Genomic DNA, 16,642 nt, shown 5'->3' with positions numbered 1-16,642 from the left:
GGTCGACATGGTGACGGAGTCGAGGTGTGGGGCCAGTAGCTTGGCCTCACCCAACGAGAACTTTTGGAAGGTCCTGGCGTGTACCAAACGCTTACCCCGCAGGTCAACTAGCAGCCTGTTGGCGCAAAGGAAGTCTGCCCCGAGGAGTTGTTGTGCGACGGCAGCCAGGATGAACCTCCTAAAGTTGTAGGTGCCGAACTGGAGGTGTGCCAAAGGTCCGTATGGCGCTACCATTGGCAGCTCTGAGGGCGGGTCCTGGTGTGCAGTTGTGAGTCTCACAGCTGTTGGGGGGCATGATGCTGACTTCGGCTCCAGTGTCCACTAGGAACCGACATCCAGAACGCCTGTCCCACACATGCAAGAGGCTATCCGGGTGGCCAGCCGCCGTAGCCATCAGCAGCGGCTGGCTCTGGAGTTTCCCGGAAACCTGCATGGTGGCCGGCATCTGCGGGCATCAGCGCCCCACCGCTGGTGGTAGAAACACCATTGGTCGGTTGGTGTCTCAGACCTGGTGGCGGGTGGGGTGCGTTCGATTGCCGGGTCTGGCCTGCTGGGCCACTGGGTACGTGGCGTGGCAACGTGCTCGACGGATGCCCCGCTCTCCTTTTTCACCCACCAAAGGACGTCCGCCCGGGCGGCCACCTTCTGGGGGTCGCTGAAATCGGCATCCGCCAGGAGCAGGTGGATGTCGTCAGGTAACTGCTCCAGGAAGATCTGCTCAAACAGCAGGCAGGGTTTATGCCCGTCTGCCAGGGCCAACGTCTCGTTCATGAGCATGGAGGGGGGTCTGTCGCCCAACCCATCGAGGTGGAGGAGGCGGGAGGCCTGTTCACGTCGGGAAAGGCCGAAAGTCTTGAGAAGGAGGGTCTTGAACTTATTGTACTTCTCCTGCTCCGGGGCAGCCTGGATGAAGTCCTCGACCTGGGCTGCGGTGTCTTGGTCAAGGGCACTCACCAAGTAATAGTACTTGGTGTCATCCCTGGTGACCTGGCGAATCTGGAACTGGGCCTTGGCCTGGTCGAACCAGACATGGGGCCAGAGGGTCCAGAAGGTGGGCAGTTTAAGGGCTACTGCCTGTACCTCTTGCTGTGCAGACATCGTGGGTCCAAAAACGTTTGGGCCCGTTGTGGTCACTAATGTTGCGGCTAGCTACACACTACAAAATGAAGACACAGAATCGCTGGTTCGAAATCAGAAGTTGAATGAACGACAGGGGTGCGGTGCACCTTTAATATCCCAAAACTTCCCGCGCTACAGTTCCCGCGCTGACGTTAAGCGTGGGTCACCTGACCTTCCCACGCGTGGGCTTTCCTAGCCCGATGATGGGGAAGAAGGAGGGCCCCGCGCCATCTTGGATCGGGACCTCCGACGTTCGTGATGTCGGGAACCGGTTCGATGCTGGTGCGGTGAGTCGCTACAACAGCAAATTTTTGTTTTTGAGTGCCTGCATGTTATTCTTCATGGTATTTCATGATAATTTATTGCATTCAATAACTTCACCCGTAAAATGCTCAGTGTCTCATTCCCAAATCTTTAACCTGTTTTTAGATATCTGCTTATCTTCAAAAACCACCTGCTCAAATCATCATCCCCTCTGTTGCCACTGAGCTGCCACAGAGAAAAGCACATCAGAACTCATCAATTCATTATTCAAGAAAATGCATTTTTAATTTGAGTAATAAAAACATTAATTTTAAATACATTTTTTATAAATTCTTTTAAATAAAGTGCAAATGCAACAGTTAGAAATTGCTGACCAAGCCCAGATCTTAGAGATGTCCTAAATTTCCATGTTAGAAATCTGATAATCCGCAACAGGCATTCACCCATTCAACTCTACCATCTCTCCAGTACCTGACCTATTCCTATTAAATAGTTTCTTCTGATCACAGCAGGATTGAAAGGTGCATTTTAATTAGCTTGGGCATACATTATATGCTTCAATTCAGGGGGATATTTTTTATTTTCTATTTATAAATTCAGTCATGCATAACGAGGGCCACAGGACTAGAAATTCTTCTGTGCTGAGAAGGGTATGTAAACACGTAGTATGTGACAAGCCAATACACTATTTCATTCTGGAAACTGTCAGTGTAAGTTCTATGATGCATGAAGCCCAAGATATCATCCGCAATAAAACAGGCCAGGCATTGCATGTTTAAAGTACACAAAGGCTTGTTCCACCAGCTTAGGGAAACATGTATAGTTGGACACTGCGGACAGAGGTTTGGCGTGGATCTGGGATTTAGGGTTGGAATATCAATTGGAATGGGAGGGAAAATCAGCATCTTGAACGTCTTAGAGAATTGGGATGGTGATATTGGGGGGGGGGGGTACGAAGAGTCATGATCAGATAGCAGAGAAAGTTTGCATGTGTGGGAAGTTGTGGTTGTGATTAAGGTTGATGGAGACCTCCAGCAATAGGTTAGCTTTTAACATAAAGGCTCCTTTCTGAAACTGGTTTCTGGCAATAGACTTACAAGGCTGAGACCAGCTTAGGCAGATTCTCTTTAAGTAGCAGATTCATATTAGAAATGAAGAGCTGCTTCTGTATGCGATGCCCAAGCTGTCCATGGGTCATGCATACATGAATATATGTTGTGGAAGTGCATTGCACTCCAGGCATGTTAGCATGTTGTCTGCAAAGAGGACATGGAAGCAGAGGACCTGGAATCGTGAACTTTTAAATGTATGAAGTATGACAATAAAAGTCCATCGCATAACACACAGAAAATAGTTAATTACATGATAGACTTTCAAGACCACATTGCCTTAACACAAATTCTTCAAATTTATAAAATGAAATGAACAATGCAGTCTATTAACTGATGACTATCAGTGCCAAACTTTGCAATGAACAATGTTAATTTAATGAATTCATAGAACACACAAAATAAGCATTTTTTTATCCTTTCTTAGAAGTACATAGTATTCTATGATTATCATATTTAGCTTTAAATTGATCCCAAATAACTGCATTTTTGCAGTATTTTCTCCAGTAATGTACTCGGTTCATAGTTTTTGCAGATGATATACAACCTCATGGCATAGTGAACTGTGAGAGGATCGTTGTAGACTTCAAGGAAATATACACAAAATGGTGGAATGAGTAAATAGGTGGCAGAAGAAATCCAGAAATGCAAAGTGTTAAATTTGGTTGAAGAAATGAGAAGAGGCAATGTACAGCATAACTGTAAAAGCAGTACCAGAACAGAGAAATCTGGGAGTATATGTGCATAGTTTGTTGAAGATGGCAGTGCAATTTGAGGAAGTGATTAATATTGGATGCAGGATCCTGGGCTACACAGATAAAGGTGTAGAGTACAAGAGCAAGAAAGTAATGATGAATCTTTATAAAGCATTGGTTCAGTCACTGCTGGAGTAGTGTGTCTAGCTCTGGGTGCTACACTTAGGGAAAATTTGAATGCTTGTTTGAAGGTGCAGAAGATATTTAGTAAAACGATTCCAGAAATGAGGGATATGAGATATGTGAATAGACTGGAAAAGTTGGAATGGTTTGCCTTGGAATAGAGGATGTTGCGTGGGGATCTAGGAGAGATAATTAGAATCCTGAAACGTATAGTCAGAGTAGATAGAGAGAAACTGTTTGGTTTCACAAAGTGGTCAAGAAATATGTGTCATAGAATGAAGGTGGTTGCAAAAGAATCAAAATTAATGTGAGGAAAATGCATTCATAAAGTGAGTGGTTCATGTCTGATATATGCGATGTTAGAAGTGGTACTGGAGACAGATTCAATTGTAGCATTCAAAAGGAAAATAAATAAAAATATAGGTGCTGAAAATCTAAGATGAAAACAGAAAACATTGGAAGTATTCAGCATCTGGGGAAAGAAAAACAGAATTAATGGTTCAGGTCCAAGACCCTTTTAGATGTTGGATAAGTATCTGAAAAGTAAGAAACTGCAAGGCTATGGAGAAAGAGTGGGTGGGGTGCAACGAGCACTTACTGTATATAAAGCTGGTATGGAGTTCACAGCTGAAATGATGTCCTTCAATTCAGTCTTGTGATAGCAGCTTGTAGTTGTAGCATGCAACTGAAGAGAGGTAGCAACAATATTTAGAGACGACAGTTAGAGATTTTGGATGAATTGATAAGAATTGGAGAATGTTAGATCATTTATGTGTTCTATCTGCAATGTTTCCTGAAGTTCATCTGTACTTATCCCTGTCAACATTTAAATTTATATTCTTACCAAGAAACAGAGGTAGAAGGGGATTTCTTATTTAAAGCTGAAATGTTTAATGTGTGTGATGATCCAGCACTTATTGGCACCATTTTTGCTTTGTTGTGCTTAACGTCATAATTATGAGCTTGCAAAGCTTTTAGACCAAGATTTAAATTGTGGGAATCAAAATTTCAGATCAAAACAGGAAGTGCCAGTTAGAGTCACTTCCACACTCTCAACCCCAATAAGATTTCCCTTCCGGCTGAAGTTAGCCAAGCCATTTAAAATACATCCAATCTGTTATTCTAAGATCAGAAAAATATTTATGCAATCCTGTTGCTGTACGAAGCAAGAGGAACTGAATTAATGGCTTGTTCATAGTTTCTAAAACAGGCTTTTCCTTTTTTTGTTTTCTGAAAAACATATAATTTTAATGACTTGCCTTTCCATTATATTTCTTATTTTATTATATCCAGTTACAGGCACATTGCACCAAACCTTGTGTTAAATATTCCCAACTATCTTATTAAAATGCAGAAAAATTCTGATTGAGAATATTATTTAGGGTAACTGGTGTGACCTCAAGATACAGCATTACCATCGAAGTCTCAATAGAGGCTCACATTACCGCCACACTGGCTGTCTACTCTTTTTTAAAAGTCTGGACTGTTGAACTGCTCCTTCGTGTGTGAGGGAATCTGTTTGGTGTTTTACCATAATAACTTTCTCATAGTTTGTTTTTTTGAGTAGCATAGATTGTTTGGCATGAGGATTCATGGTACCTGATGTTGCAGTCTCTGATTGCTTTTGAGCATTTCTGGAACCAGTTATAGGAGAAGTTGATTGAGAAGAGGTACACTTTTCCTTTTGACTTTGGATAGATTTTCTCCCATTTCTTACAGTTACCTTCTCAGCTACTTGATGTGTCTGTTGTTTCTCATTGTTGCTACTCGTTTGTTTAATACCTCTAGGTGATATGACAGGTTGCCTCTGTACTGGAGCTTGTAAATTCCTTTGTGTTAGAGTTGGCCTGGGAGAGAATTTTTCAGATACATGCTCTTTATGTCCCAGAGGTATTGCCCTCTGCCCTTGGGTTAGAATTGGATAGCTCTTGTTGGGATCACTGTTGCTCACTTTGCCTTTCCTGTTTGTAATCGAACTCCCCCTGCTACCTTTGTTTAACTCTGTGTCTTTCTGTTCACTTGCCTTGGCAAAGTGATCCCTTTGATGAACATTGATTCCTACTCCACCACAAGTCTTTCTAGCAGTTGGTGAAGATTGGTTTGATTGTTTCCCCTTTGTGGCTGCATATTGTTCCCTATTTCGCTCCGAGGACTCCCTCTTCCACTTTGAGCAGTGACTAGGATTAGACTTTGTCAACAAATTTTCATTAGATTTTAGTCTTTTGGTTGGAGTGCTGCACATAGTTCTGCAATTAAGCTTTGAATAATCCTTATTGAGCAGAAGAGCTTGCTGGGATACTTCAGGTTCTTGCACAGATTTTACTGTTTCTTTGATAGTTTCAGGTTCCTGGTTTAGAATTTTTATATTTTCCTTTGGAACAGGATTCACTGTTTGCTTAACGCAGTTCCCCAACTGTTGATTCAGAACTTTCTCAGACACCTTCCTCATAAGGTTTGCTAGTTCTTTATCATTGTAGTCTTTAATTATGCTACTCGTGTCACGTTCTCGCTCTACCTGTGTTACTTCACCAGAGGTGTATGGGTTTTTTGTGCAATGTGCATCTGAGAAAGTGTCCTGTTTGAAAGACTTGCATACCCATCGCCTCATACTCTGAGGTCTGAGATTTCTGGTAAGCGCCCTTTCCAATTCATCCTGACCCAGTTCATTCTCGAGCGATGAACAAATAGCTATGGAGTGCCGTTTTTCTGCATTTTTCTTCTCCCTCTGTTGCCTTCTCAGTTCTGCGATTTCACGATTTGCATTCTCCTGAAGGAAGTACAAACAATGTGACTGTTAAGAACTTGGGAAGAAAAACTTGGAAAAATCCCATTCCTGTTCTAATCTATCATTTTTTTTAGTATGTTGCAACTGTGAAGTTATATCTTCATTTTGCTAAAATCCTAACACATCCTATACAAGTACTTTAGAAGAACATGATCAATTTAACTCATCACATAATTTAGAAAGTAGTGGCAATGTAGAAAATATCCGGTGCATGTAACTTTTTGTACTGGTTTTGATTAGCTGAGGGGCTTTCAGTAAAACTTTGCAATGTATTTTTTTCCAGCATTCGTCCTCCTTTTGTTGTTCTCTCCCTCCTTTTAGCTTCTCCCAGACATTCAACCCATCTGGAGCATTAATATTCATCAGAGATGGGAATCTGCCTTGCTTATCATTATAGCTTCTAGGTAACTCAAGTCTCAACAATGTCATTGACTCCTAGCTCCCCTCTGAAATGGCCCAGTAAGCCATGCAGATCAGCGACAAGTAAGGATGGACAATACATTCCAGTCATGACAGTGATGTTCCTGTACCTTGAATGAATAAAGTAAATAAATGTTTGCAGTTGGGAGAAGTAAGATTGAGAGGGAAGTATGTCATCCTGATGTTCCTGCTTATGTGAGGTATTGAGCCAGCTGGATTTTTTCCTGGCATTGACTTTGTCTGTTTGAATGCATCAAGTTCCCCAAGGCATTGCACTCCTGCAATTTATTTTTCATAAGAGCAATTACATTTTTATCTTTAATTTTGTGCTATCATCTTCACTCTTTAAATGTGCAGTTTGGTCTTTGTTAGGTGGGGGGTGGGTTGTTCTGTATGAACTATATGCAGATGCAGGAATAAATTACATGTAATTAAACTTGGGAAAAAAAAGGCTTTCAAGTTTGCTCTAGACAGGGAGGAGTCTGGCATATCCTGATTTTCATTTGTAAACATGAAAATAACCTGCAAAACACAATCAGTATATGTGTGGACATTTACACAGACCTTTGGCAGTCTTGATGTAATGGCCCAAGGCAATGCTATTGTGTTTGGACACCCTACAATATTACCAATATCCTCCTCAATTAAGACAAGAATAACAAATGCCGCAGCAAGAAATTACTGAAGAGGTTGAAGCTTGGTAATTACTTTGGCAGTAGTAGTGGACAAGCATTTATTGACCTGGATATTCAGTCTCACCACTCCATGTTCCCACACATTGCTTGCGACCCTCCCACAATGCACTCTTGACTCAGTCTTTGTCAGGACTAGTCAGCTGCTGCACCTTGATGAGCCAGAATGACTTAGGACAGTGTGATCACTGGAAACAGCCACTGTCATGGTGATTTTGGAGCCCAATGTTTAAAAAATGTCAGAACTGCTCCAAGTGCTGAATCCTAGCCTATCTTCTGCCTTTCCTAATTTCTGGGTACTTCCTGGACTGATCCAATTTACACTGCAATCCTTCTTGGATGAATGGGTTGGGCACATAAATTCTCAATCCCAGGGATCTGAAAGGTCACAATCTACAACCCCAGTCAACTTCTATCTGCCCCTGCCCAACCTGCTCCACCTCTCTGCTGACTTGGGCAGCTTTATAAAACTGCTTTCTAGCTCTCTTTGGACCAAACATCAGGCACCAGCTGAATGCAGAATTAAGCTTGCAAACACTGGATCTTGCTGACAGTTATGGCCATTTTAGGTCAACTACAAGCAGGAACATCAGCCCCAATATGCTGTATGTAATTTCTGTAGCAGTTACTTCAGTGGCAATTTCCCATTTCAAATAAATAGATTTACGTTCGCTACAAAATGGTGCACAGAAGAACGCCATGCCAATATTTTTAGTGTTAATCTGCGAATACCATCAGTTATTTTTGGGCTCTGGCTGTATGATATCAAGAAAAGGCTGATTGACTAATACAGATGAATAAAAGGTTATCAGTTTATTCATAGACATGTAGCATCTAGAATAATTGAAAAATTATGACACAGAAGGAATCCATTTAACCTATTGTAGCCATGCCAGATACAAAGAACTACCCAGCCTAATCTTAACTTCCGGTACTTAATCTGTGATTCTATACTCCACATCCAGAGTTGATGAAGATTTGAAGTAAGGTGAGAGTTTCTGTCTCTCCCACCTTCTTTAGGCAGTGCCTTCCAGACCCTAACCTCTCTCTGAATGAAAAAAAATCTTTCCTTGTTTCTTTAAATTCTTCTACCAATTAGACAGAAGGTAGATAAATCACCTGGACCAGATGGACTATACCCCAGGGTTCTGAAAGAGGTAGCTGAAGAGACTGTGGTGGCATTAGTAGTGATCTTTAAAGAATCACTGGATTCAGGAATGGTTCCAGAGGACTGGAAAATCACTAATGTCACTCCACTCTTTAAGAAGGGAGGGAGGCAAAAGATGGAAAATTATAGGCAGGTTAGTCTGACTTCATTGGTTGGTAAGATGTTAGAGTCCATCGTTAAGGATTTCATGGTACTCGGAAGCACATGATAAAATAGACTGAAGTCAGCATGAGACTGCTAAACAAGATAGGAGCCCAGGAAAGCCCATGGATAGAAGATTGGCTGACTGGCAGAAGGCAAAGAGTGGGAATAAAGGGGGCCTTTTCTGGTTGGCTGCCGGTGACTAGTGGTTTTTCTCAGGGGTCGGTGTTGGTCTGCTACTTTTCACGTTATATGTTAATGATCTGGATGACGGAATTGATGGCTTTATAGCCAAGTTTGCGGATGATACAAAGATAGGTGGAGGAGCAGGTAGTGTTGAGAAAGCAGGGAGTGTGCAGAAGGACTTGGACAGGTTGGGAGAATGGGCAAAGAAGTGGCAGATAGAATACAGCGTAGGGAAGTGTATGGTCATGCACTTTGGTAAAAGGAATAAAGGCACAGACTATTTTCTGAATGGAGAGGGAATTCAGAAATTGGAGGTGCAAAGGGACTTGGGAGTCCTAGTGCAGGATTCCTTAAAGGTTAACTTGCAGGTTGAGTCGGTAGTAAGGAAGGCAAATGCAATGTTAGCATTCATTTCGAGAGGACTAGAATATAAAAGCAAGGATGTAATGCTGAGGCTTTATAAGGCATTGGTCAGACCATATTTGGAGTATTGTGAGCAGTTTTGGGCCCCATATCTAAGGAAGGATGTGCTGGCATTGAGAGGGTCCAGAGGAGGTTTACAAGCATGATCCTGGGAATAAAAGGGTTAACATATGAGGAGCGTTTGATAGCTCTGGGCCTGTACATGCTGGAGTTTAGAAGGATCTCACTGAAACCTACCAAATATTGAAAGGCCTGGAAAGATGGATGTAGAGAACTGCAGCTCTGCATTCAATACCATAATTCCAAGCAAACTCATCACCAAACTCCGAGACCCGGGACTCAGCACCTCCCTCTGCAACTGGAGCCTTGACTTTCTGACCAACGGACCACAATCAGTGAGGATAGGCAGTAACACCTCCAGCATGATTATTCTCAACACTGGTGTCCCACAAGGCTGTGTCCTCAGCCCCCTACTCTACTCCCTATATACTCATGACTGCATGGCCAGATTCTATTCTCTCCATCTGCAAGTTTGCAGATGATACCAACATAGTGGGCTGTATCTCAAATAACAATGAGTCGGGGTACAGGAAGGAGATAGAGAGCTTAGTGACCTGGTATCTTGGCTACAACCTTTCCCAAAATGTCAGCAAAACAAAAGCGCTGGTCATTGGCTTCAGGAAAGAGGGCGGTGCACATGCACCAGTCTACATCAATGCTACTGAGGTCAAGAGGGTTGATACCTTCAAGTTTCTAGAAGTGGACATCATCAATAGCCTGTCCTGGTCCAACCACATAGACTCCACAGCCAAGAAAGCTCACCAGCGCCTCGACTTCCTCAGGAGGCTAACGAAATTTGGCATGTCCCCTTTGACACTCACCAACTTTTATCAATGCACCATAGAAAACATCCTATATGGATGCATCACGGCTTGGTGTAGCAACTGCTCTGCCTGGGACCATAAGAAACTGCAGAGAGTTGTGGACACAGCCCAGCACATCACAGAAACCAGCCTCCCCTCCATGGACTCTGTCTACATTTCTTGCTGCTTTGGTGAAGCAGCCAGCATAATCAAAGATCCCACCAACCTGGGACATTCTCCTTCTCCCTTCTCCCTTCTCCTTCTCCCTTCTCCCATCAGGCAGAAGATACAAGAGCCTGAGGGCACATATCATCAGGCTCAAGGGCAGCTTTTATCCCGCTGTTATAAGACTATTGAATGGTTCCTTTATATGATAAGATGGACTCTTGACCTCACAATCTACCTTGTTATGACCTTGCACCTTATTGTCTACCTGCACAGCACTTCCTCTGTGGTTGTGACACTTTACTCTGTATTCTGTCATTGTTTTTACCCTGTACTACCTTAATGCACTGTGTAATAAATTGATCTGTACGACCGCTATGCAAGACAAGTTTTTCACTGTACCTCGGTACAAGAGACAATAATATACCAATACCAGGATGTTTCCAGTAGTGAGAGAGTCTAGGACCAGAGGGCACAGCCTCAGAATAGAAGGATGCCCCTTTAGTACAAAGATGAGGAGGAATTTCTTTAGCCAGAGCGTGGTGAATCTGTGGAATTCATTGCCACAGATGGCTGTGGAGGCCAAGTCATTGGGTATATTTAAAGCAGAGGTTGATAGGTTCTTGATTAGTAAGGGCATCAAAGGTTACGGGGAGAAGGCAGGACAATGGGGTTGAGAGGGAAAAATAAATCAGCTATGATTGAATAGCAGAACAGACTCGTTGGGCCGAATGGCATAATTCTGCTCCTATGTCTTATGGTCAGTTACATAATAATCTGAGGTGCCAGAAGACTGGAGCTTAGCCAAAGTTGTTCCTTCATTTAAGCAGAGCAACAGGGAAAAACCAGGAAATTACAGGCCAGTGAACTTTACATCAGTGGTAGGGAAATTATTGAAGATCCTTAGGGATGGGATTTACTTGCATGGACTTTTGAGAGAAACTCAACATGGCTTTGTGCAGGGAAGGTCCTGTCTCAAAAATTTGATTGAGTTTTTTGAGGAAATGATGTAGATGATTGATGTGGGTAGGGCAATGAATGCTGTCTACATGGACTTTAGTGAAGCATTTGACAAGGTCCTTCATGGTAGGCTGGTCCAGAAGAATAAGTGAGATAGGTGAGTTGGTAAATTGGATCCAAAATTGGCTTGGTCACAGAAGACAAAGGGTAGTGGTGGACGGGTGTTTTTCTGACTGGAGGTCTGTGAATAATAGTTTTCCACAAGGGACCTCTGTTGTTTGTATTAATGATCTGGATGAAAATGTAGCTGGTCTATAAGTAAGTGTGCAGATGATACAGAAATTGGTGGAGTTGCATCTTGTGAGGAAGGTTGTCAAAGGATACAGTAGGATATAGAGTAGTTGGAAATTTGGGCAGAGCAAAGGCAGATGGAGTTTAATCCAGAAAAGTGTGAGGTGATGCATTTTGGAAGGTCAAATGCAAGAGGAAAATTTACAGTAAATAATAGGACCCTTAGGAGCATTGATGTACAGAGTGATCTTGGGGTGCAAGTCCATAGCTCCCTGAAAGTGGCAACACAAGTGGATAGGGTGGTAATGAAGGCATAGGACATATTTCCCTTCATCATTTGGGACATTGAATATAAAAGTTGGAGCTGTATAAAACTTTGGTGTGGTCACATTTGGAGTATTGTGTACAGTTCTGGTCGCCACACTATAGGAAGGATGTGGAGGCTTTAGAGAGGGTGCAGAAGAGGTTCACCGGGATGTTGCCTGGATTGGAGTATATCAGCTACAAGGAGAAGTTGGACAAGCTTGAAGTATTTTCCCTGGAGCATCAGAGGCTAAGGACTGACCCAAAAGAAGCATATAAAATGATGAGAGGCACAAATAGAGTAGATAGTTGGAGTCTTTTTCCCAAGGTGGAAATGTCAAATACCAGAGAGTATAGTTTTAAGGTGAGAGGGGGGAAAGTTTAAAGGACATTTTCAAGGTAAGTTTTTTTTACACAGAGTCATGTGCTTCTATTACCTCCCCTGCACATGGATACCCACCATGTACAAGCAAATTGGATTAGTTTAGATTGGAAGCATGATCAGCACCAACATAGTGGGCCGAAGGCCTGTTCCTGTGCTGTATTGTTCTATGTTCTATGTAACTCATGCCCTCTGGTTTTTAACTCATCTTCTAATGGAAATAGGCCCTTCCTATTCCTCTATACAACTAAATCTCCCTTCAGCCTCCTCTTTTCCAAAGAAAACCACCACAGCCTAATCCTCAAAGCAAATATTTTCATTTCTAGCCATGTAAATTTCCTCTGTGCCCTCTTCAATGCAATCACATTTTTATTTGAAGGTGGGTGACCAGAATTGAAATGCAATATTCAAGCTGGGCCTAAATGGTATTGTATACAATTCTAACGTAACCTTCTTGTTCTCATATTCTATACCTCGGCCAATAAAAAAGCATCCTGTCTGCTTTTTTAACCATCTTATTGACCTGCCCTGCCACCCTTCTACCATAACTCTAAGCTCCCTTGGTTTCTCCACTCCTTTTGGTATCCTCCCATTTCTTGTTTATTCCCTTGCATCTACTAATTGCATTATCTCACACTTCCCTGGACTGAATTCAATTTGCTACTTAACTTCCCACTGATCAGACAATCAATATTTGCTTTCAGTCATATGGCCTTCTTTTATATCATCGGCAAACATCTTTATCCTGATCCCCACATTTATGACTCAGTTATTAATATTTACTGATAAATCGAGATAACTAGTCTGGAGTCCAGCGGAACTCCACTAGTAAAAGCCTGCCAGTCTTATAAAAAAATACCCAAGAACCATTATCCTTTGCTTTCTTGTACTAAGCAAACTTTTGATCCAATTTGATGGTCTCCCTTGGATATCCTGTGGAATTTTACTCTTTGGATCATCCTGCCAAGCAAGATGTTATATAAAGTCTTGTTAAAATCCATATAGACTACATCAAATTCACTGTCCACATTGATCCTCCTTGATACCTCCTCAAAAAATTCAATCAACTTTGACAAACATTATCTTCCTTTAACAAATCCATGCCAACTCCTTGATTAATCTGTGCCTTCCTAACTGAATGGCATATCACATTTCCATTTAGGTCCTTTATTTATTTAAGAGAGTAGGGCATTAGTTTGTCCTAGACTAATTGTAATGTTATACTATTATTATTTCTCAGCATGCTTGCAACATGTTGACAGTGGTGTGCAAGCGTCAAAGATAGCAATTGTAAAACATTGGCATCAGAATTTCATGGGTGTGTGGTGGGAAGGGTGAGGATAGCATTGTGATGTATCTCTATTAATTCCAGGGTGAAATATTATTCCACTCCCTATCAGATTAAAGACAGCCAGGGAGATGACTCTCAATTCTGAGTTCTTGCCTCTCAGCCTCCAATGGGATTCGGCAGTAGATGATACATTCAATGAGGAGGGACGTATCAAATCCACTATAGAGGAACACACACAAAAAATGCAGGAGGAACTCAGCAGGTCAGGCAGCATCTGTGGAGGGAAATAAAGAGTCGACATTTTGGGTTGAGACCCTTCATACTGATGAACCCCAGGAGAGACAATTTAAACAAAAAAAAATCACCCTTGCTCAGAAGGGGAAACAAATCCTGCAGTTTCCAATTAAAATGTGCAGGTAGGTGCCAGAGAGGTGCCTGTGTGGCATTTACATCCACTTCATCCATGCATGTGATCTGCTCTCCTACTTATTATACAGTTCTAGCAGAGTCAGTACTGTCAGACCTCCTCCCATGGACACCTCCCAGCCTGCACATGCTGGCTTCTCCCAGTCTCCATCCAGCTAATAGGATTCACCTGCCACTCATTCCAGACTCATCACCTGCAGCCTATTTAACTCCAGTTCTCATTCACACTCCTGGTTCACTCATCAAACCAGATGGTCCCAACCAGTTGCTCCTTGGTTTACTCTCCCTGACTAAGGTTACCTTGTTGCCTGTGGTGTTTAGTTTCTATTCTCTCCTGTTTTAGGGCTCCTCATGGCTTGTTATTTTGCTGTCTATTATTAATGTCATCATTCAAAGCTAAGTTGTCTCTACTGCTTTGCTTTTTGGGTCAAGCCTCCTCTAGAGCCATGACCCAGTACATGAAGGCAACACCTGACAAAATGTCAATGTTTCTTGCTAATGATATATATCTTATGCTACCTGTAATTATAACTTTGTACAGCGTGGACAATAACACTAACTTAACTCTGGGAATATTTGACAGTACCTGAACTGCTTTCTGAAATTTTTCACAGAAGCTTCTGAGAACAATGCAGTATTCCTCCAGCTTAAACTTTTCATCTTCACAGAAATAGTCTACCAAAGACTTTCTCAAATTCTGGAACAATTCCACTTTTTCCCATATTGCTTTCAGTTCTTTCTTTGCAGTCTGTAAATGAAAGGAAAATGAAGGCTTATGAAAATATCACTTGAAGTATCAACATATTTTTAAAAAATGTTCAGTTCTTACATTTTGGTTCAATGCATTTCAACTTGAAGAATACATTTTCACAAGGCATTTTAGAAATATCCAGCCAGCGTACGGAGACTAAGTTAGAATACATATCATGCTGAAACTTAATTACAATCAAAGATGGAGGCATTGAGGAAAGTTTGGAGTTGAGCAGTGAGGAATAGTTGAATAGTGTCAGAGCTCCATTCTGAGTCAAGCTACTGGAGGTTGTTTTATTTGCAGGGTAACTTGTAATAATATGCATCATCCCAAGTCACTGATAAACACCAGGGTGCTATTTCAAAAGAACCAGTGACACCATTGACAGAATTATCTTAGTCAAAGAGAGACAGCAATTAGTGGTTTCAACTATATTTGTCTACAGTTTTGTGTAATTTAAGATATGGTTATTATCTTAAGGTGTCTATTTTTATTGTATAAAATTGATCACATTGGTGATGATCCCTCTGAGTACCTATCAACTTCCCTTGCACTTATTCCAAGCTTTCTGTTCTGTCTAGCTGAGTTATACAATAAAACAAAACAGAAAACACCATGCCCTTTAAATAGCTTAAGATAAAGATGAAAGACATCGAAGACCCTCAAAACAATAGAAGGCAGGGAAAGTTCTAATCAAACTGTACAATGATTTGCTTAAACTGTGAATACTGCTTGTTTCTGGTTGCTAGAAAACAAGGAAACATTCAGGCAAAGAGAAAGACATGGAATTCTTGGGCTTTCTGGCCTGGAAGTAGGCATCAGAGAGTAGAGTCAAAGATCTACAGAATGGTTAAGAACAGAGAAAGAGGTTTGGGAGTAATATTTTAAATTAAAATGTGGATGTGGTTAAAAAAAAAGTAAATGCCTTGGAGTGGTGAAAACACAGAATGAACTTTTAGTTGAAGAAATGAAGACAAATGCCCTGGAATTATTTAACACTTAGATCCTGTAGCAGGACTATAGGTTTTTTTTCTAGATCAATCCGATAGAGGAGTAGAAACACCTTCTTCAGTCATTATTAATTGATGTTGAACTTTTTGCAGTTTCTCTGTGTCCGCAAATGCTTCTTTTCCTTTGGAATGGTGGTGAATATCATTCTGCCCTACAGATGCACGTAGCCATACGTTTTAAGTCAAATTTACTTACATTCAAAAATATATGGAAACACTTAAGATTAATGTTACAAAAAGTACAACATTTAAACTAATATTGATTGAATCAATCCACGAGAATAGAATTATTCTGAAGCTTGATATCTGCTAGAATTCTTGAAGGCAACATTCTCTCGGAGACCTTTACAGGAAACTGTATGAGAATAATGTCAGTATTCAATCATTGGAGTTTATATCTGAAATTAGGACTATTGATGACTGACTAAAGCTGTACTTCTGAGAAAAACTTACAAGTATACTTCTAAAGTCTTGAACAGCAGAAAAGCACATGGAACTTGCATTGCAGTGAATGATGTTGATTTCCTGCAAACATTTTTCTTTTGTCTTCCATGTCACATCTCTTAGTGCACATGCATTAACAATATAATCAAGGAGTACCAAGCATCAAACAAATTTTAAAATTCATTTGATTTCAAGGACTGTTGACACAATCATAGGAAATACACCAGAGATGGGTATCTTCTGTAACAACCATATTATTTATACAACCTGTTTGTTTATTTGTGACCACTGGTACACTTACAAAAAATGCAGCCAACCAGAGATAGTATTTAAACCACAACTCTTCTGTCATTTATAATGATATTAAATACAGAAATTTTTGACATAACAATAACTATCATGCCAATCATCAATGGGATCAAAGACAATCATTACTATTACTATAACGAGTGTGTGTGTGTACTGGTGCTATGGTGCCTCCAAAGATTGAGAGTTCAAATGTGGTAATTTGTGGGTTAGTATCAGATAATGGCCATTAAAGCTTTGAGATTAACATTAAAATTGGAACTCA

The 16,642-nt window shown here is 41.3% G+C and overlaps 1 protein-coding gene across 1 annotated transcript in view; it reads right to left on the bottom strand.

Moving 5' to 3' along the window:
- Positions 1–16,642, bottom strand: part of fhdc2 (FH2 domain containing 2) — a 66,352-nt gene that overhangs the window by 10,346 nt on the left and 39,364 nt on the right. Inside the window, exons 12-14 of the mRNA XM_052022314.1 lie at positions 14,453–14,614; positions 5,094–6,137; positions 3,969–4,055 (exon numbers count right to left, since the gene is read on the bottom strand). Of these exons, the coding sequence (XP_051878274.1) occupies positions 3,969–4,055; positions 5,094–6,137; positions 14,453–14,614 (1,293 nt within the window). The remainder of the gene's footprint in view (positions 1–3,968; positions 4,056–5,093; positions 6,138–14,452; positions 14,615–16,642) is intronic.

Source organism: Pristis pectinata, chromosome 8, assembly GCF_009764475.1.
Source record: "Pristis pectinata isolate sPriPec2 chromosome 8, sPriPec2.1.pri, whole genome shotgun sequence".
In the NCBI taxonomy this organism is placed as follows: domain Eukaryota; kingdom Metazoa; phylum Chordata; class Chondrichthyes; order Rhinopristiformes; family Pristidae; genus Pristis; species Pristis pectinata.
This window is presented reverse-complemented; position numbering and strand designations above follow the sequence as displayed.